General features: G+C 36.3%; 5 protein-coding genes across 9 annotated transcripts; 2 read left to right on the plus strand and 3 right to left on the minus strand.

Moving 5' to 3' along the window:
• Window positions 1-1,305: 1,305 nt before the first annotated feature.
• Window positions 1,306-7,743, minus strand: LOC143208256 (leukocyte elastase inhibitor-like). 3 transcript variants are annotated; one of them, XM_076422506.1, is made up of 9 exons: window positions 7,111-7,743; window positions 6,917-7,009; window positions 6,712-6,830; window positions 2,676-2,855; window positions 2,394-2,604; window positions 2,122-2,336; window positions 1,888-2,067; window positions 1,685-1,817; window positions 1,306-1,613 (listed from the first exon to the last, which is right to left on the minus strand). In XM_076422506.1, the coding sequence occupies exons 2-9, from the start codon at window positions 6,948-6,950 to the stop codon at window positions 1,450-1,452; spliced, it is 1,236 nt and encodes a 411-aa protein (XP_076278621.1). In that variant the 5' UTR covers window positions 6,951-7,009; window positions 7,111-7,743; the 3' UTR covers window positions 1,306-1,449. The 3 variants fall into 3 exon arrangements, with proteins under 3 accessions (XP_076278621.1, XP_076278623.1, XP_076278624.1); XM_076422508.1 differs by lacking the exon at window positions 6,917-7,009 and having other exon boundaries at window positions 6,712-6,916; XM_076422509.1 differs by lacking the exon at window positions 6,917-7,009 and having other exon boundaries at window positions 7,111-7,703.
• Window positions 7,744-9,709: 1,966 nt separating this feature from the next.
• LOC143208257 (dnaJ homolog subfamily B member 12) lies at window positions 9,710-14,945 on the minus strand. Its single transcript, XM_076422510.1, has 8 exons — window positions 14,645-14,945; window positions 14,086-14,236; window positions 13,675-13,820; window positions 13,023-13,163; window positions 12,797-12,930; window positions 12,571-12,686; window positions 12,203-12,366; window positions 9,710-12,064 (listed from the first exon to the last, which is right to left on the minus strand). Exons 1-8 carry the CDS (start codon window positions 14,775-14,777, stop codon window positions 11,952-11,954), a joined length of 1,098 nt encoding a protein of 365 aa, XP_076278625.1. The 5' UTR covers window positions 14,778-14,945; the 3' UTR covers window positions 9,710-11,951.
• Window positions 14,946-14,970: 25 nt separating this feature from the next.
• Mrpl22 (mitochondrial ribosomal protein L22) lies at window positions 14,971-17,075 on the plus strand. 3 transcript variants are annotated; one of them, XM_076422530.1, is made up of 4 exons: window positions 14,971-15,194; window positions 16,206-16,433; window positions 16,523-16,736; window positions 16,807-17,075. In XM_076422530.1, exons 1-4 carry the CDS (start codon window positions 15,114-15,116, stop codon window positions 17,025-17,027), a joined length of 744 nt encoding a protein of 247 aa, XP_076278645.1. In that variant the 5' UTR covers window positions 14,971-15,113; the 3' UTR covers window positions 17,028-17,075. The 3 variants fall into 3 exon arrangements, with proteins under 3 accessions (XP_076278645.1, XP_076278646.1, XP_076278647.1); XM_076422531.1 differs by lacking the exon at window positions 14,971-15,194 and adding an exon at window positions 15,695-16,002; XM_076422532.1 differs by lacking the exon at window positions 14,971-15,194 and adding an exon at window positions 15,996-16,132.
• A 5-nt stretch (window positions 17,076-17,080) lies between these two features.
• Rpl39 (ribosomal protein L39) lies at window positions 17,081-17,650 on the minus strand. The gene is made up of 3 exons (XM_076422543.1): window positions 17,598-17,650; window positions 17,376-17,479; window positions 17,081-17,213 (listed from the first exon to the last, which is right to left on the minus strand). Exons 1-3 carry the CDS (start codon window positions 17,598-17,600, stop codon window positions 17,165-17,167), a joined length of 156 nt encoding a protein of 51 aa, XP_076278658.1. The 5' UTR covers window positions 17,601-17,650; the 3' UTR covers window positions 17,081-17,164.
• A 642-nt stretch (window positions 17,651-18,292) lies between these two features.
• On the plus strand, window positions 18,293-20,275 carry Wal (electron transfer flavoprotein subunit alpha wal). The gene is made up of 4 exons (XM_076422519.1): window positions 18,293-18,629; window positions 18,837-19,166; window positions 19,238-19,690; window positions 19,994-20,275. Exons 1-4 carry the CDS (start codon window positions 18,588-18,590, stop codon window positions 20,168-20,170), a joined length of 1,002 nt encoding a protein of 333 aa, XP_076278634.1. The 5' UTR covers window positions 18,293-18,587; the 3' UTR covers window positions 20,171-20,275.
• Window positions 20,276-20,316: the final 41 nt, after the last annotated feature.

Raw genomic sequence — 20,316 nt, forward strand, 5'->3', positions numbered from 1 at the left:
TATTTAATTGTTAGATTCTAACAACACTGCCAGCGATTTGATTCTTCACCTCCACCAAAAAAGAGAAGTAAAAAGGAAGTCGTGGAGCAGAATACATTAGCAGATGAACAATCAATTCGAAAGCTTGTCGAAAAAGAAGAGGTACAGTAACAAATAGTACTTGTAGTGACTCCCATTAATATTCGGACGTTCTAAAGAAAATGATAACCTTCTTAATATTGGACTAAGTACGATTTAAACTTTTTTGGGAAGCTAGAGCAATTAGTTCACTACATGATGTGGAGAGATATTTTTTCGAAAAATGCAATTTCTCAGAATTCTAGAGAAAATACTAAAAGTTGCATTTTGTAACTTTTTCATGTGGGCCTAATATTGAAAACTATTTAGAGGAGAGTTGTTGCTCGCTCGCTTCGCGAGCTCGCGAGAGGATTAGTGGTACGTTGTACGCAGTAGGTAACGAAATAAATTGTAATCGAAATTAACTAACTGGCCAATGTTTATAATGTCGATAATGCAAACAGACGTCGATAATGTAAATTTCTATTGAAATATTGATTAAAAGCTGCGACGTTCTATTGAAATATTGATTAAAAGCTACGACGTTCGTTTTTTGGTTGTATTGAAATATGATTCTAAAAGCACTTTTAGTTTTTCCCGAATTTTTCATTTTTCCGTGATACTTTTCCAATTTTTTAAAATCTAAAAACCTAATTCGGACTACAACGAACATTTAAAAAAAAAATTAGCCAAATCGGTCCAGTCGTTTTCCCGTGATGTCGTGACCAACGAACAGCATTTGATTTTTATTATGTATAGAAGATAGATTTAAAAAATAAAAGTTTCGTCGGAATCGGTTGACGCGGGAAAAGAAGAAGTATTTCCTCTGCAATTACAACTTGCAATTTTTTTCAAAAATTTGTCACGTTCTACATTTACGTATGGTTCAATATTTAAAAGTTCAAAAATGAGTGGGAGGCACTGTAAATATGTAGTTATTAATTGAAATCCAAACAACTAAATAGAGACGATGTATAAATCCGCTTTGACGTATTTTTTTCATCAGATAGAGAACGTTACTATACCAGAGTTGAAAATCATGTCAAAAACCCTAGGTTTAAAAACAAGCGGTAAGAAAAATGAATTGATCCAGAGTATTAAAAAATATTATGATTAAAATGGTACAAATTTCAGGAATTATTAAAATCTATCACCTAACTAACTATAAATTCAAGCATTATTAGCTTATATATTATTATACATATATAGGTACATGTTCTATAAAATAGGTCAGGTGATAAAACACATGTACAGATACAACTTATAACAGTTCTAATCATATTTGATATTGGTTTATTTCCTCATGTAATACATGCATTATACAATAAAGTGTATGTGCGCATAAAAATGCTGGTTCAGTTTATAATTACATATCAATATTGTTTGTAGACATTATAGTTCATCTTTTTCGGCTATAGATTCTATGTCTTTTACATTTCCAATAAAGAGGGGTATGTTGTATGGTTTATGTTCTATTATAAACATGAATGGTCGATTTACTAAAAACTGTTCTGGAATACCTATCCGACCTGAACATGGTATTCGTGTTAGGAAAGCTAAAATAATTCATTTGTTAAACACTTATCGAACTTATTTAATTCTATCAGAAATCAATATATTTATTTACTTGCAGCTGCAGCTTCGGTACCCTCTTCGTTTACTTCTATCATAGCTTTATGTATGCATTTGCCAACTTTTGAAGGTTCGTTTGAAATATACCCAAAATCGGCATTATCTTCGAACATATTATTTAAACCGAGCTAAAATTTTCAAAATTGATTAAAACACAGAACTCTCTATGATCCTATGCGAGAAATATATTGTCAATACTTTGCGTAAGATATCTTCTAAATCCACCATAAACTCTATTTTAAATTTTGGAAGATACAATTCAATCTTATCATATATTCTATATGCATTTGCAAGAACTTCCCACGAAATACTGTTTTGTAACTTTGAAAGTCCATCCACTTCATTTGGCAATACTATGGTCATAACAATATCCTTGTCCTGCAAAATAGTTTATCAATTTTCGATCTAAAACATTTTTGTATTTGGACATACCATATATGGAATTTCAATAAATTTTGCATCCAATGTTGGTATTTCACCATATTTATATCTAGACTTATTGAACATTGTTGCTACCATTTTCTGTTTACTTTTTGTCACATGAAATACTTTATTCTGGGTTCGTTTCTTGTCAAATTTATGCAACCATGCACCATGAAAATAGATTGCATTTACTAATACCAATTTCATGTCTTCGTCAAAATCACCTACGAATAATATTATTATTATTATTTTTCGTTACTTTCTATATTGGAATAATTTACCTGAAGACACGAGATCAGAAATTTTATCTTTTGTTGCTTGTTTAACCCATGCGTTGATTTCTTCCGCTGCCTCTTTCTTATGTCCAAAATCTAATTTTGAAATAACAGATTTATAAGTACTTGTTCCTGATGTCGCAAAGTCTGTTAGCAACTCAAATCCTTCTTGAATGTACATTGCATTAGCAATATATAATTTAGTATAGTTCAGTTCCTTGTAAATGTACAAATCAATGATTAGAACTACCTAATTTTCTTTTCAATCAAGTACAGTAACTTTCTTACATTTAATGCATCTATCAAAGCTGTATATCCTTTTTCTACAGAATTTTTGTCATGATGGTAGAGACCAGTTGTCATTTCCCTTAACGTTTCATTTTTTGCACCGCAAGAAAGTAAAGATAAAATCATATGCACACTTAACGGGGAACTAACAACATTTGCTTCGCTGGTAAGAGACAATTCCTAAAATCAAGTAAATAACTTTGTTTTCATTAATTCCTTGCACACAGGTTTTTAGTAATGTTAAGTTTAAATAACATCTTTAATGAAGAATTAGTAGAAGAAGTAATCGTGTTAAGTATTGCAATTACTCCTTTCACAATTACTGGTTGAGCCAAAGTAATTGCAATTACCAATTATAATGACATGTAATAGTAATTTTATTTTTGCAATTTCAAATTACAGTAATTGTAATTGGAATTACATACATTGTTTCTGTTCTCTTCTCCTCTATGAGCTAAAATTCACCAAAGCGTATTTAGAATAGAAGAATAATACATTTTGATATGTATTAGGCAGAGTTGGGCATTATTCGAATGAAATTTCATTCGAATTCCCAGCGAATAAAATTTTATTCGAATGAATTTTTATTCGAATAAATCTTTATTCGAATGAATTTTTATTCGTAAAAACCCAACGAATAAAAATTTATTCGAATAACAAAGCGAATAAAAATTTATTCGAATAAGCCAGCGAATAAAAATTTATTCGAATAACACAGCGAATAAAAATTTATTCGAATAAGCCAGCGAATAAAAATTTATTCGAATAACACAGCGAATAAAAATTTATTCGAATAAGCCAGCGAATAAAAATTTATTCGAATAAGCCAGCGAATAAAAATTTATTCGAATAAGCCAGCGGGCGAATAAAGGTATCGAATGACATCGCGCCGACGGCTGCGCTTATTCTCGGCCTTTATTCTTATTCGCTGCCGTCATTAAACCCTGGGATTTATTCGTTATTCGAAATAAATTTGGTAATTGTGCATAAAAGGTCCCACCTCACCGATTTCGATGATTTTTTAATATGTTGTCAGGGTGAAGATTCTGAACAACTTTTTCCTATACATGTAACATAATATAATATAATAATATAATATGATACTGAAAATTTGCACAAATGTTAATTTCTTAACGGAAACCTCCTTTTTAGAAACATTCCCTAGTAGCATTTACGGTTGGCGTTTCGTTGGGCCTACGTTGGGGGTTTGCGTTGGGCAACCGTTAGAAATGTCGCTCTTTTTTGCAGTTGGGCCAACAGTCAGGGCCAACGTTGGGCCAACGTTCAGCCAACGTTGCGCCAGCGTCGGGCCAACGGTAATACCCAACGTAGGGCCAACGATCACGTCCAATGTCGGGCCAACGGTAATACCCAACGTAGGGCCAACGATCACGTCCAATGTCGGGCCAACGGTAATACCCAACGTAGGGCCAACGATCACGTCCAATGTCGGGCCAACGGTAATACCCAACGTAGGGCCAACGGTAATACCCAACGTAGGGCCTACATTACTATAATACGAAAAGCCAACAAAAGGATTCTTTCTGTAGGGTCAATTAATTATATACATATATATATGTGTATTATAAAAATATTTTATTTTTATATCTCACAATCAGTCATTTTGTGAGGTAACAATTTTTGCCTCACATATTATATTAATATATAAGTACTAACTTATTATGCACGCTAGCATATAACGGATTTCTTACATATATATGTACGAAATGTATACATATATTACATATTATAAAAGTAAGATTCCTTACATTACATATTATATTACGTACATAACACACATTGCACATTAGTAATATGACATTACATTCATATTACATACATAACACGTTGCACATTAGTAATATGATATTACATTCATATTACACCTCTTCAATAGTTCTGATAATTACAACAGTTCCGCTTAAGATGGTGAAACAAGAATCGGATAACGACGTACTTAAAATACAACTGTTTTTCGCAGTTATAGATATTGGCGTAGCTGCATGGCTGATGATCAATCTAACACTTGTGCCTCAGTAAAATCTGAAAGATGACATAGAAATTAATCTTACAACAAGAAAAGCAAAAGGAAACAAAATTGTTAATTGCAATTGAATGCATGCATAAATTACACACATTCTTTAGAAAGTATCTACAATACGTGGTAACACGTATAATTAAGTATAGGTATAAATAATTGTTAAACTAAACCACTCATTACTAATTTAACAATATACTTACAAATATTTGGCGTAGCTGCATGGCTGATGATCCATCGAACACTTGTGCCTCAGTAAAATCTGAAAAATGACATAGAAATTAATCTTACAACAAGAAAAGCAAAAGGAAACAAAATTGTTAATTGCAATTGAATGCATGCATAAATTACACACATTCTTTAGAAAGTATCTACAATACGTGGTAACACGTATAATTAAGTATAGGTATAAATAATTGTTAAACTAAACCACTCATTACTAATTTAACAATATACTTACAAATATTTGGCGTAGCTGCATCCATATGGCTGCTGTTCTACCGAACGATGATGCTGAATTGAATTAAATTAATGGTGTTGAATTAAATTCCACCACTTTGTACATTATCAAAATTTTTTGTTAATGAAATGAAGTAAAACACGCGACACAAAGAACGACCACTTCGACAGTTCGACACAGCACAGAAGAATGAAATAGTGAAAATCGACAAATACCAAATGACGATCGACGCTACATATATCTTGAACGACGGGTATTCGTCGTTGGTCCTATGTTGGGTATTCGTCGTTGACCCAACGTTGGGTATTCGTCGGCAAACTGACGTAATTTTTCTTCGTTGGCCTTATGTTGGTTATTCGTCGTTGGCCCAACGTTGGGTATTCGTCGGCAAACTGACGTAATTTTTCTTCGTTGGCCTTATGTTGGGTATTCGTCGTTGGCCCTATGTTGGTTATTCGTCGTTGGCCCAACGTTGGGTATTCGTCGGCAAACTGACGGTAATTTTTCTTCGTTGGCCTTATGTTGGGTATTCGTCGTTGGCCCTATGTTGGTTATTCGTCGTTGGCCCAACGTTGGGTATTCGTCGGCAAACTGACGTAATTTTTCTTCGTTGGTCCTATGTTGGGTATTCGTCGTTGGCCCTATGTTGGTTATTCGTCGTTGGCCCAACGTTGGGTATTCGTCGGCAAACTGACGTAATTTTTCTTCGTTGGCCACCGTTGGCCAACCGTAAATGCTACTAGGGTTGGGTGCGTGTTAAGCACTGGGTGGGTGTGTGTGGTGTCGTCGTAATATAATATGTACTCATTCTTCATCATCATATGATTTAAAAAGTTCACGCGGTATATCGGATTGTCTGACGATCGTAGTGATATATCTGTAGAAACAGTTGACGAGCGGTCGCATCAGGTCGCATCATGCTGAAGCATACGCACAGCACGGGCGTGCACGTATAGGCAAAATTAAATGTAGTAGTAGCTGCAGTTTTTCGCAAATCTCTCAAAAACTAAGGCTGAGCGGCGGTTACATGTATAGGAAAAAGTTGTTCAGAATGTTGAGTTTTACAACATATTTAAATTTTATCAAAATCGGTGAGGTGGGACCCTTTATGCACAATTACCAAAATGCTTTTTACGTAAAAAAGTAAAGGTCACATTGACTTTTTAAATGGCACCATATGTTTTGGACGTCATAGGATTCTTGTGATAGGAGTTTGTGGTCATTTCAAGGTCATAGTATAATACACTGTTGAATTCGTCTCGACGTCAGCTACAATCCTATGACGTCCAAAACATATATGGTGCCATTTAAAAAAGTCAAGGTGACCTTTATTTTTTTACGTAAAAAGCATTTTTTCAGATTTAAGAATATGTGAACATGTAGCTCACCAAATACTGAGAAACTTTTGTCTAAAACATTTTTGAATTGCACTACTGGAATTGCCCAAAAAATGGTGACATAACTTAACGAACACACTCTGTATAACACGCGTTGTACAATATATGTATACATATATGTATAAATACATTTATACTTACCCTGTGAAAAACTTTTGTAAATTCAGAGCAAGATGCAGACAAATTTTTATATACATTTGTGCTTTCTGCAGCCATGTTAAGTGATTGCGCTGGCGCGATTACAAGAAATGTAGTCAAGACTGTAAAACAACAATACATTTACTAATGTAATAAGCGAAATAAGTACTATGTTTATATATTCATGGTATAGAGTATAGAGCATCACCTGTGGGTAATAAAAAATACATTGTTATTGTCATTAATAAATATATTAATACGATGGCGTATATTTAACAAGAACAGTTGTGAGTACTTTTCACTACAAATAAAGAAATGCCGACATATTGTATCTCATATTTCAGTACACGTTAAATAAATTAATTTGCAGTTTAACGTTTAAACTTTAAAGGGTGTACGTACAGTGAATTTTCTATAAATGCGAAGGCCTCGGGGGGATTTCTTCGCATCTATCGCATATGGTACTACTTCTTGAGTTTCAAAGGCCGAGCCGAACGTAGAGAAGGACAGCGCGTGTAAAGAGAGACCACTGAGACGGCAACTGTCGATCAATCGATACGACGCAGTGCTATATACCAGATGAGGGGAATCACAGTGATATGATGTACTCCCTCTCTGATGACCAGACTAGTCTACGGCATGGGCACCGTGGTGCTAGATGGGAGCCAGACGGATCCCAAATTCCCCTTCCGCTATCCTATTCCAGCGCCATGCGCACACTTCAACTCCAACGTCCCCCACTAAGCCCGTAGACGTAGACTTGTAGACCGTAGACCGTAGACGAGTACTCAGTACTCAGTCTCAGTACACCGGTCACTCCTTGGCGGCGCTGGCATTGTATTCTACGTTCAATTCGGGACCTGACTCACCTGACCAGAACCCGAGTCAATATTAACTATATAGTTAATAGTTAATAATGTTAATTATTAAATAATCGTATGTGATCGGTGGTTCAAGCTAGTTCTGATCCATGCCACAGATTTAATAACAGTAAAGTGGGTTCTGTTTCCTGCTAAAGATGGTGTAGGTTCTGTTCCATGCTAAAGATGATATAGGAGCTGTTCCAGGCTAAACATGATGTGGAGACTGGAGACTGGAGATATGTGGACTGTGGACTCCACATTGTGGAGACAAAAGTCTGGGCGTGAGCAGTGATGCCGAAATCGTGGTACTGTGGTACTAAGCAGAGTTGGGCAGGAATTAATTACATGAGTAATTAATTACATCTTCAATTACAATTACATGTAATTGTAATTGTATTTCTGCAATTCCAATTCCAATTACATGTAATTGTAACTGTAATTGTTAGTAGCAGTTACAAGTAATTGTAGCTGGTAGCTACAGTTCCTTTCCAAACAGACGACGCTCGCGCGTCGCGCGTGAACATTCACACACCGCTAGGGTACTCTGGGTATTTCTGAGAAATAGTTTTTCAATATTTGGCTGCATGTTGCCCGTCGCATGTTGCCCGTTAGATGACGCTGCAGTCACGCCGACGTAGTAGCCTCTCCGACGGGCAACATGCAGCCGAATATTGCAAAACCATTGCTCGGAAACGTAAAAGAAGGACTTTTGAGGCAAACAATGGCATAGATTGATCTTTCATCTAGCGATTTTGACTACTAAAAAACCCCGTCCTTGCATTATCGAGAAATCAGAAGTTGAATCCCGGACCCTTGCAATCCTCGCGTACGTATACATGGTCTAGCGGTGTGTGAGAGTACCCTAGCGGTGTGTGAATGTTCACGCGCGACGCGCGAGCGTCGTCTGTTTGGAAAGGAACTGTAGCTACCAGCTACAATTACTTGTAACTGCTACTAACAATTACAGTTACAATTACATGTAATTGTAATTGTATTTCTGCAATTCCAAATTACAGTAATTGGCAAGTAATTGTAACTGTAATTGAAATTACATTTTGCCCAACTCTGGTACTAAGCCGTGGTACGAGACCCCCCCACTATGACCTACCGTTGCCCCTACTGGCCTTCTCCAACTCGCTCGCGCGCTACACTCACCAACGTACCTCTACGGATACAGTAGAGTGATACGCTGGTGAGTGTAGCGCGCGGGCGCGTTGGAACACGACGGAGGGGCAATAGTAGGCTATGGTGGGGGTATGGTTTAGTACCACAGTACCACAACTCTGGCATCACTGGTGCGGCGCACGGCCCAGTGTTCCCAGACGGGTCACCTTTTTTCGCGCATGCGCATCCAAAACAGTAACGTATCTATGATGAGGCGATGATGTATATGTATAGTGTATATTGTATATACATATAGCAAAGCCCTGAGGCAGCTATATCAGCGGGAATATACCGGTATAATTGACGGGACGCACAGTGGCCCAAATGGACGACTTAGGAGTGCAAAAGTCAAATAACCAAACATGTAGTAGGCTCCATGGAGATCATATCAATTTCTTAAAATTCTGCATGGCGCTCAAGGTGCCACATTTCCTCGAGAAGCGTACTTTACTGAGGCTGAAAACGCCACGCATGCGCGAAAAAAGGTGACCCGTCTGGGAACTGGGAACACTGACGTGCGCTGTGATGCGAGACTCTTCCCACCCCCTGTAATTTCGGTTGATTTCGATCACCGTTGTGCCGCCTCCGTAAAAATCGTGTCCCTGCATAATACATCCTGAAACAGTGAATTCTTTAACGAAGCTGTATAATTGTAATTCTAATTTGTATTTACCTATTGTAATCATCGTATTCGCTATTAAAATCCATTAATTTGGACATCTAAGCACGGAAATCCAAGCTGAGACCGTGTTCCTCAGGATTCCAAGAAGTAATCGAATTGCATTGAGTCTTCCAGATCCTAGACGTGATTATGTACTCTGAAATAATTTATTTCAAACTTATCTGGTGTAATTGAATTTATAGGAGTTTATTAATATATATAGTTACCATTCAGTCGTATTGATTTTTTTTATTATCGAGTCGATAAGCCAGAAATTCAGTTGGGCGACGCACGGATAAGATCAACTCGCATCAGTTTTGAAATTCCTTTATTTCGATGCTAGTCAAATTGGCATATACAATGTACAGATGATAATTCTAGGAAAGGAAGTGCGTCGTTTTTAACCGTACGCAAGCTGGCAGACTCATGTACACGAAAGAAACTTGATATGTGCAATTCGAATCTACAATATTACGCGTTAGCCACCGTGTAGACCCAATTAATCGGTTCGACTAATAGTGCCGGTCCGATTTATATTATCCGCTTGCAACATTGTAATTTATTAATAACAATACAGACAATTGACACCGCAGAAAATCTCCATTCTTCCGTGTTTCACACGAACGACTGGACCAAGGTCACTCCTTACAATTTTCGCGTAATTTCACTTCGATAGCACATTGGTTACGAATACAAATCTAGCCGAGAAAAAATCAAAAAATACATTCTAGCCTGTCGCCGATGAATTGATTGTAAATTCTCGAATAAATAAATCAATAGCGAAAACGTATAAATGCATGCAACATGAAAGATAACGCGTAGCATTATCAAATGCTGTAATCGCTTTCATGGTACTTTGAAAAATGATCAAAAAAAGATGTTATCTAATATATAAAAAAATGTACCCGTCAGGATTCCGAAGGTAGAATAAAACAATTAAAAAATCCAAAAAAACAACCATGAGTCGGAAAGAAAATAATTTTGCTCGGCTAGAAGCCCGTATGAAACCACTGTGCTCTGTAATTATTAGACAGCAGATTTTATGCATTTATGATCAAATGAGTAGGTGGAATTGAAAACAGTGAAAACATTAGAAGAATTTAAAAATACTGTTACATATTTCTATTTTTTATTTTGCATAAAGATCCACTGTCTAGTAATCGTGTTACGGTGATCATGCTACGCTATGCGTCGCAAACTGCCGGACTATTTTCATATTTTTCTTTCGTCGTATATTTGCGATTACGGAGGGAATGTGACGGTGTTTTACACGTTTTTTCGATAAAGGTGTTCTCGGAATCAAAACTAGTATATGTGATAAGAGAATTTATATATGATAATAATCTTGAACATTAATACTGTGCACTGAACGCATTCCTACACGACAAACGAGTCTAATTTAAATCCAAACACGTCCCTCTAGTCAACTGAATCGTGGGAAAGTGCATCCGTTTCGTTTAACATTGTAATTACGCGTAAGAAAAAACTGTTCATGCCACCAATTCATTCTTCTCGGCCGTAACGTTTTTAATCTTAGCGTTACATTTCTTTCATCTAATTCATAGACTTTCTTCTTGCGGGAACTGAAACGAACACGTTGACCACCGCGTGCACCATTTTCAAGGGGATGATTTTTAAAATCATCGAGAATCCGTATAACGCATGTACATATTTCATTCGAAGAAAGTAAAAAGACGATGTGATACATTGGATGATTGCAAAAGTTCGTACAAAAAAGGAAATCAGGTTGTAGAATGTTCGGAGACAATTGTAGAAAATAGTGGTGACTATATAATTGATTAATAACTGTTATTTTTAAATATAACCACGCGCATTTTATTTTCAAATAGGGTACAGACTTTTGCAATCGTCTAATATTCTAAGTGAATCAAGCCGCGACGATCAACGCGTTAAAGGCTCAACGATTCATAAACTTTCTTGATCACCTACATTCTACATTTAGGAGGTTTCCAGTGTGACATCATCTTTCAATTTGCAGCCATATCATTCTGAATGATGGCATAAATATCACGGCAAGATTTGAATGAAGCATTTACAAAATCATAGAGAATACTTTTTAAAGCCACGTTTGCCCATTCGATTATCGGCAACTCGGCTGTTTCCTTCTCTGCACAACAAGAACGAGACGTTGAACGCTGACAATATTATGAGTAAATGAATTTTTGTTCATCTCCGTATTATGTATAAATATTATGCTGTCTGATCTGATTGTGGCCCGAAGTCACGTCTAGATTCGGTAAAATCAAAATTGTTAATAATTCGTATTTGTTACTCCGATTCGCTGTACACGTTCTACTGCGATCGGTACAGTATCAAATAATTTACAATTTTTCGAGTACATTTTGAAGTGGTCCGTATAAAAATTTGATGGGGGGACCAAGACGGTTATCGTTCACAAAATTTTGGATGCGAAGAAACGTAATGTATCGTCTCATATGCACGATGCTCTTCGATTCATCCAATAATAACTACACACGTGTAAATATAATATACACCTATCTACAACAAAGTTTCTATTCAATTGTGTGGTGCTGCTATGCTCTTTGCATGTCTTGTATTTTCTTACAGGAGGGTGTTTCGATATTTTTAGCTTTGATAAATAATTCCTCGTCTTCGAAGTTCCTTGCCTTCCATAATAGCGTTTCCCCTAAACATTAAAAGCCATTTATATCGAACATCTAGTGGTATACTATTTTCCAGGAACCGTGTAAATATCATTAGTATGTTTTGTTCTTATACGTATACAGGTTGAAATAATGCGGTCAATGAAACGTTCTGTACTTACTGTAACTTCTTTCCCTATAACAGGCATGTCTCAAATTATTCAGGTACTCTTCTTCAACAGAAATTTCTAGCCTACGTAAGCTGCCTTGATATTCAGTGTGAAAGTTTTCTTTGACATAGTATGGCACCTTTAATCCTTGAGTTGTTCTCGGTACAGAATATTTTCTGCGCACAAATCAAAATGTGCATATAATCACTCTCGCAGAAGTCATTCGCCTAGCTTTTAGTGTTTAGTTATATACCCGGAGGTTACAGCCAAGAAAGTAAAGCACAAAGCAGTAGAATTGAAACATTCCGTGAAAGTATTAATTAAAACTAATTTATTTGCCATTATTCGTCATAAATACTCTGGCATGTGGGGACACTTACGCATTCGAATGCAAGCTATATACAGGATCTGATATAAAGAAACTGCTCATCATAGTTAACAATATTAATAACAGTACAGGAAACATCTGAAGGAATGTGGTATATCCGTTCGCTTGCTAGAAATACAAGATTTCGTTTTAAACCATTATTAATCGACGTAAATGGTATTCCATGAATTTTTATCTATCTATATTATACAAAGTATAATGTATCTTCGTGTTCGTACCTGAGAATGTGTGTGCTGAGCTTGCACATCTTGTTGTCTCATCCATCTTCCAGCGGAACGTCTCATATAAAACTCTTGTTGTTGGAACCCGCCGCCAAAGAACATATTGAATAATTCCTCCGCAGTGATATCGGCTACCAAAAATTTATTAAATCAAAAAATTTATCGACAATAATATTAATTAAAAAGTTAAATATAATTTCAATTAAATTTAATGTAACAGTACATTCAAATCCTCTTGTATAGTTGTAATGCGCATGATTCTGACGACTTGGAACATTTTGGCTTCTCTCCTCTTCGGGACCATACATGTCATACTGTTTCCTCTTTTCCACATCGGTGAGAATGGCAACAGCATTTCCAATAGCTGCAATAACAGTTATATCTCGATATTAGAGGTGCAAAAGAACCCGAAAATGGCGCACAGGTTGAGGATTTTATTCGGGATTGGAATGAATTCTCGAAAATTTCAGGATTCTTCAATACATATATCGGACTTCCTCAGAATAATCCCGAAGATTGTCGAAAATCTGAATGAGCTCGGGAATCCTGATATATTTAAATTGTATGCCTCATATATTGAGGAATAGTGCCTGTACTAGAGCTGTTACTTTTTCGTAGCTTCGAAACTACGATTCTCATCACCTTCGAAGTTTCAGAAATCAAAACTTCGAAACTTTGATTCTCATCATCTTCGAAGTTTCAGAAATCAAAGCTTCGAAACTTTGATTCCCATCACCTTCGAAGTTTCAGCAATCAAAGCTTCGAAACTTTGATTCTCATCACCTTCGAAGTTTCTGAAATCGAAGCTTCAAAATCTTCGACCTTCGAAGGAAAGTAACAGCCCTAGTCTGCACAGTGCAACGAACAATATTTACCTTTAAAGGCTTCCGCAGCGCCTGGAGCTTTATTTTTATCTGGGTGTAACTGAAGCGCTAACTTTTTATATGATTTCTTTATATCGCTATCAGTAGCATCTTTGCTTACACCCAAAATTTCATAATAATCCTTGCACTTCTTAATCCTGTAATGAAAAATAATAAGCTCATTGTAACAATTTATTTTTCCAAAAACGATATACCTGTTACCTAAAACTTCTTACACAGACTACACAAGAATAGGATAACTTGTTTATAGTCTGTTGTGATAATCTGCTACGATACATACATTAGAATGTTATACATACTTTTATTTACATGATCAATTACTTAAAATCAAACATATAATTAGTCTGTTGTCTTTTGTCTAAGCAGCTCTAATTCTTTGCGATGCTTAATCGTGTCTTGTACCTTTTAACATGTTCGAGTTGTTCCTTCGTAAACTCTGTAGGAGTTTGAGCATACGTAGCTTCCTTAGGTGCTGTTTGGCGTTTTCTAATAGTAGGTTCGGACTCAGACTTTTGATTTTGTTTTGAAAGCATAGCCACTTTTGCTAATACATCTGCGAATACAAGTTAGTTTACACGTCAAAGTGTTTCCGAAATTTCGCACGACACCCTGCGATTTTGTGTTTTCTCGATTTTCGTGTTTTTTTTTGTTTTTTATTCCGAAGGAAGCTCAACGACGTTTTCTTTCTCGTGTGAAAATTTCACGTCTACGCGAGTAAATACAAGGTGTATGTTATTAGAAGAGAACGTATTAATGAATATCAGAATCATTTGATCGAGAGTGAACGACACACCTGATTAGCTTGAAGTTCTACCAATCGTATGCGAAACGAGGGGACACATTTTACAAGTGATGACGGGTCGGGAAGATCAATGATCGCGTGTGCATGGAATGATGAACAGACGAAAATCGACCAACGAATCACAAACGGTATACTGACGTGGACTTTCAGTTCGCTTACCTTCTGTCTTCTTCGTCGGATAAAGTTTTTGTGCTTTGCGCACAAATTTTTCGGCCTCCTCGTATTTCTTTTCGCGGAGATACCGTTCCACGAGTTCCATACATCGTTCTGCTTCATCTTTATTGCTGTCCATGATTCGTTACCGGAGGCCGAACGAAACTTTATCCCAATAGAATGACGGGGCAGAATAGTAAATAAATTCAATCACTCGTCTCTTAATTCTCCGCCATAGCAATTTAATAAGTTACGTCATGAACGTGCTACAGTATAGAATACAATACGCTTCCACGTATGCGTATGAGGATCAGCTGGAACACCGTGAACGTAGTCGCGGAACGTCACATTCTCCAAAGAGAGGGGATACAACCTTAGACCCAGTGATGCCAGATGCGGGGAGTCACGGTGAAATGCAGTGAAATGATTGGAAATGATGTACTCCCTCTCTGATGACGGGGAATGAGTGGGGCGAATGGGAGACACGTTGCACGTGCGCGATGGGGACCGTGAAGTGTGCGCCTGCGCACGGTGCTGGAATGGAATAGTGGAAGGGGTAAGGAGGAGAGTACATGCGCGCCGTTCGGCGCTCGTTCTGGCATCACTGCTTAGCTTAGACCACGGTGCACTAACCGTGTCTTAGACTTGGACCATCTAACCACGTCTAACTGAAATGTAGATACGTTCCACTGCTTTGATGCATAGACTTATATGTAGAGATATCTAATAATTACAAGCCTATTTATTTTAATTTAGAATGTAATATTTATTAACATTGGTTTTCGAAGTATTTACAAACAGATCAAATACAAAAGCATCGCATGCATTATCGCTATTGGCCGAATATACTTTGCTACATAAAGCCATCATCTATATAACAAGTTCTAACAATTTCAGTGCATGAATAAAGGAATTATGTTTCTTTTGATTGAAACATTACTATAACTTTATGTTACAAGATAAAGTCAGATTGAGTCAGATAAAGAACATGCTTGAAGCTCTTTCCACACCCCTATATACCCCAATATACCCCCAAGCGTCTCGTGATGGACGAGACTTTAATTATTTATACACAGTTACAGACCTGAAACGAATTGTATGGTGTTGTGTGTTGTATGGTTACATATCACCCAATATCACCATACAGTTACATATTAGAAAAATAGCCGAACAATATATTTTTCAGGAATAAATATTCCTTTATTTACGATTCTATATGCAACATCATATTCGAATTATTCAATAGTGTACTTCTTTTTCAATGTGATGCGCAAGTTATAGATCGAGTTTGTATACCTGTTGTTTATGATTGACAATCATTTAACTTAACATTATTAAGTACTAAAGTACTTAAGTACTGAAATGTAAGTACCTATGAATGTCCCATATTCATCATTATTCATCATCAGTCATTATTCGTTAGTGCTATGAAGGTTATATTGCTTTCACGTATTAAAATCCCAGTAACTTTATTTCATATTTCGAGTAATTTAGGTAATTAATAGATTAAATTTAATAGACAATTATCCTATATCTTTGTTATCGATTTAATATATATTTTTCACAGAAGATGCAGTGCATAAGACAAAATATAAGATTGCTATCGAATCAGCTGTCTAGTGTAAACGTTTCAAATTGTTTATTTGACGCGTTGAAACCTTTAAGTGTAATATCATCTTGTAATATACATGGATCCTCTCCTACATTAGACGACTCTCACAAACCCACAAAGTTTCTTGATTACAATAAAATCATTTTCCCTCCGCAAAAACCAGACGAAGAAAGAAGGCCTGGTGTAAGTTTATCTTAAGTAATATTATACTTTATTTATGCAAGCAAAACCTTGTGCACGATTCACAGAATACATCTATATATATTTTCCAGTATGTATGCCACATGAAACCAAATATAAAATACAGTCCGCTAAAAATGTGGTACGTGGCTTGCTTCATAAGAGGAATGACTATAGACGAAGCTATAAAACAATTAAGCTTTCTGCAGAAAAAGGGTGGACACATTGTAAAAGAAATTCTATTGGAGGCACAGCGTATGGCTGTAGAGGAACATAACATAGAATTTAAGTCTAATCTATGGGTTGGTGAGTACATAAATTATTGAAGCTTAAACTATTATGTGTCAAGAAGCTAATAAATATTTATCTGTTACAGCCGAGTCTTTTTCAACAAAAGGTTTAGTGTTCAAAGGCGTACGTCGACATGCCAGAGGACGTACGGGAGAAGTACGCTATAAACATTGTCATTACTTTGTAAGATTAGAAGAAGGAAAACCACCGAAGGATTATTATTTGAAGAACCCTCCGAGTGGACAAGAAATGCTGGAAAATTATATGAACAGTTTGAAGCAGCGCAAAGTATATAATTCTCTGTAACGTGACAGCTTTAGGATAATAAAATGTTGGGGTTTGTTCGAATGAAAATCTCCTTTACACGTGTAATCCGAATTTATTTAAGAACATATGATTAAAACATAGTAAGAGAATCGAAGCAAACATAAATTAGAATTAATTTACAGCTTCAGCTTGGTCCTTCTCCAGTGACGCCTCTTAGCGTTGTACCTGCAATGGAGAAATTAGGTTATCAACTATTTTCCAAACTGTTATCACGTAATTAGATAATATCGACTATTTGAAACGAAACAGCACGAACTTGATATGCAGTAAAATAATAAAAATTGATGCAATTGAAATATTAAAACGATTAAATGTTTTGATTCTTACCGTATTGTGTTGCCAGTACGCATTCTAACCCATTGAGGAATTGGCCTGTTCTGCTTCAGCTTTTTCGCAAGCTTCCGCTTAATAATGAACGTTTTGTGAGCCGACTGCAACAGATAATAAGATTTGTTAATACTTCAGGAGTAATCTCCTGAAAGTCGTTTTGTTGTAACAGTTAGGATGTCAAAGGATTCGTCGGATTTAATATCATAACCTCAACGTTACCATTTTGCTTGAGCAGCAACTCACGAAGTGAACGATTAACTCACTAGGAGCTGTTTCCTACAGGAAAATGTCACTAGGCCAGTGTTGGGATTGGCTGGGATATTGCACGGGTTTCACGCGCATGCGCAACCAAATGCAGGAACGTATCTACGTCCCAAGTTTGTGGGGAAAGTAATTTGAAACTAATAGCAGAGAGGATATATCCTCTTGCTATTAGCTACGCCAGGAGAAATTAAATTTTATACACACACACACGCACACACAACTCACAGACATATTATACATTTATATTTCAAAATCATATCATAAGAAATTTTGCGAAATGAGGCAGGGTGATCAAGGTACCACACTTTTACGTTACTGACGCTAAAAATCGTCGCACATGCGCGTGAAACAGCACTGCACGACTGCACTATATAGGCATGTGTTACCAAAAATAAAAAGATAATTACTAAATCTTCAAAAATTTATATATTTGTTGTATTTGGTTCAATTTGGTTGTTATCGGTTCACATTGGTTGTATTAGAAAATTTGAAAATAATTGTCATATCGTTATTTTCCTAGTATCAGTTTTTATATTCATATAAATATTTGCATTTATGTGTTGTACTTACTGCATGTTATGTATACTTGTTGTGTAACAACAAGTGCATACACGCACATGCATGTTACAAAAATGCTATGTATATATGTTATGAAAACTTAGATTTGAAAAATTAATTAAAACTTTGTTATTATTCATGTATCTTTTATAAAATATGCTTGCTTCACAAGAACAACCGCTGTCTTAGTATTAATCAGAGAGAGTTTATTCATTTCTAATATATATGCGATATAAATAATATATACCTATTTTTGAAAAAAGTTAGTGCATCACTTTCGATAACATATCTCTTATCTCCTAATTAACTTATCCCCTTAGATGCGGATTAATTTTCTTCAGTTATTTCGGAACGACTAAGGATAAGTAGCCTTCTTCAAACAATAAAATGTTCGCTACGTGTTCGAAAACATTGCGACTTAGTAAGAAAGTGAGTATCGAATGTTTCGATTTCTCTTCATCTTCATTTGTTTCATATAATTTAACCATATCTGTCCGCTCTAATCGAAATAATTCGACATATTTTTCTAAACACTACCTACAAAATACTAACATTACCAAAAAAATATTCAACGAACGAATTTTCCGGAAAATAGAGTTGAAGATAATGTTTAACGAAATCGTTTACCATTTATAGTTTGGTTCACTGGCACGTTATGAATCGACATTGGTCATTGCAGAGCATAACAATGAATCATTGTCACCTGTTACCTGCAATGCACTCAGTGCTGCGAAAAAGATTGGCGGTGACATAACTGTATTAGTTGCTGGTACAAAATGTGATGCAGTTGCGCAAGCAATTAGCAAGGCCAATGGTGTTTCCAAGGTTTTGGTTGCAGAAAATGATGCGTTCAAAGGGTTACTCCCCGAGTCGTTAACCCCTCTTGTTATTGCCACTCAGAATGAGCATAAATTTACTCATATTATGGCTGGAGCCACTGCTTTTGGAAAAGCACTGTTGCCGAGAGTAAATATCTTGACTCAAAAATGTCCTATAAATCTATTCATTATATATAATAACAACATTATTGTCTAAAGGTTGCAGCTAAGCTAGAGGTATCTCCCATAAGCGATATCATCGATATCAAAGCTTCAGACACATTTGTCCGTACTATCTATGCAGGAAACGCAATTCAAACGTTAAAGAGCAAAGACAATGTAAAAGTAGTCTCTGTACGAGGAACATCGTTCGAACCTTTACCTTTGGAGGGAGGCAGTGCTAAATGCGACCCGGCACCAGCTGGTGACTACAAAACAAGCCTAACAGAGTTTGTCAAACAAGAATTAATCAAATCTGATAGACCAGAGTTAACATCTGCAAAGGTTGTCGTTTCTGGAGGAAGGGGAATGAAGTCTGGAGATAATTTCAAGTTATTATACGCGCTGGCCGATAAGCTTAATGCAGCTGTTGGCGCATCTAGAGCTGCAGTTGATGCTGGCTTTGTGCCCAATGACTTACAAGTCGGGCAAACTGGAAAGATCGTGGCTCCTGTAAATAAACGTTGCATTCTTGTTGTTTCTGCCTTTTCAAATATTGTTGATCAGGACAATGCTGGTTCACGGAGCAGATATGGCTGCTTCTCCTATTTGCCTGCTGGCACGAGCCCCATGATGTTGCACCGGATGATTATTCACTATCAATTCATTCTCTCAACAATTCTTTCTGAAGAATTCTTTAGCTGTACCTGAATGAAAATTAAAGGAATTGTAAATGTATAAGGAAAAGCAGCCGCATCTGTTCCGTGAGCCAATGTTGCCCAGGTCTGCTGTAGATTGTAATATCAATTTTTTCAGGATCTGTACATCGCTGTGGGCATATCCGGAGCAATCCAACATCTGGCTGGTATGAAAGACTCGAAAACCATCGTCGCAATTAACAAAGATCCGGATGCGCCGATCTTCCAAGTAACCGATTACGGTCTTGTCGCTGATCTCTTTAAGGCTGTGCCTGAACTTATAGAAAAATTGTAAATCAGAAAAATATTTTTATAATATTTTTATACATATTATGCGTGTATACATATACATATACACGAAGAGAATTGATTAAAATCATAAAGATTTTACATGTTCGAACTGTATTTGTATTTTATTTATAATCGTTATTTACCGATCGA

Source organism: Lasioglossum baleicum, chromosome 4 (genome assembly GCF_051020765.1).
Source record: "Lasioglossum baleicum chromosome 4, iyLasBale1, whole genome shotgun sequence".
Taxonomy (NCBI): Eukaryota; Metazoa; Arthropoda; class Insecta; order Hymenoptera; family Halictidae; genus Lasioglossum; species Lasioglossum baleicum.

Excerpts from the sequence above, each read along its gene's own strand:
- Rpl39 (XM_076422543.1), bottom strand. Across the intron at positions 17,214-17,375 it reads CGTACTGGCAACACAATACG|GTACAACGCTAAGAGGCGTC; the intron begins GTAAGAATCAAA and ends TCTCCATTGCAG.
- Mrpl22 (XM_076422530.1), top strand. The coding sequence starts at position 15,114 with ATGGGAGACACGTTGCACGTGCGCGATGGGGACCGTGAAGTGTGCGCC. Across the intron at positions 15,195-16,205 it reads GGAATGGAATAGTGGAAGGG|AAGATGCAGTGCATAAGACA; the intron begins GTAAGGAGGAGA and ends TATTTTTCACAG. Across the intron at positions 16,737-16,806 it reads TAAGTCTAATCTATGGGTTG|CCGAGTCTTTTTCAACAAAA; the intron begins GTGAGTACATAA and ends TATCTGTTACAG.
- LOC143208256 (XM_076422506.1), bottom strand. The coding sequence starts at position 6,950 with ATGACAATAACAATGTATTTTTTATTACCCACAG. Across the intron at positions 2,605-2,675 it reads CTTTGATAGATGCATTAAAT|GAACTGAACTATACTAAATT; the intron begins GTAAGAAAGTTA and ends TACATTTACAAG. Across the intron at positions 1,818-1,887 it reads TAGAAGATATCTTACGCAAA|CTCGGTTTAAATAATATGTT; the intron begins GTATTGACAATA and ends TGAAAATTTTAG.
- LOC143208257 (XM_076422510.1), bottom strand. The coding sequence starts at position 14,777 with ATGGACAGCAATAAAGATGAAGCAGAACGATGTATGGAACTCGTGGAA. Across the intron at positions 13,164-13,674 it reads CGCTGCGGAAGCCTTTAAAG|CTATTGGAAATGCTGTTGCC; the intron begins GTAAATATTGTT and ends CTGTTATTGCAG. Across the intron at positions 12,931-13,022 it reads CTATACAAGAGGATTTGAAT|CCGATATCACTGCGGAGGAA; the intron begins GTACTGTTACAT and ends AATTTTTGGTAG.
- Wal (XM_076422519.1), top strand. The coding sequence starts at position 18,588 with ATGTTCGCTACGTGTTCGAAAACATTGCGACTTAGTAAGAAA. Across the intron at positions 18,630-18,836 it reads CATTGCGACTTAGTAAGAAA|TTTGGTTCACTGGCACGTTA; the intron begins GTGAGTATCGAA and ends TACCATTTATAG. Across the intron at positions 19,691-19,993 it reads CTGGAAAGATCGTGGCTCCT|GATCTGTACATCGCTGTGGG; the intron begins GTAAATAAACGT and ends CAATTTTTTCAG.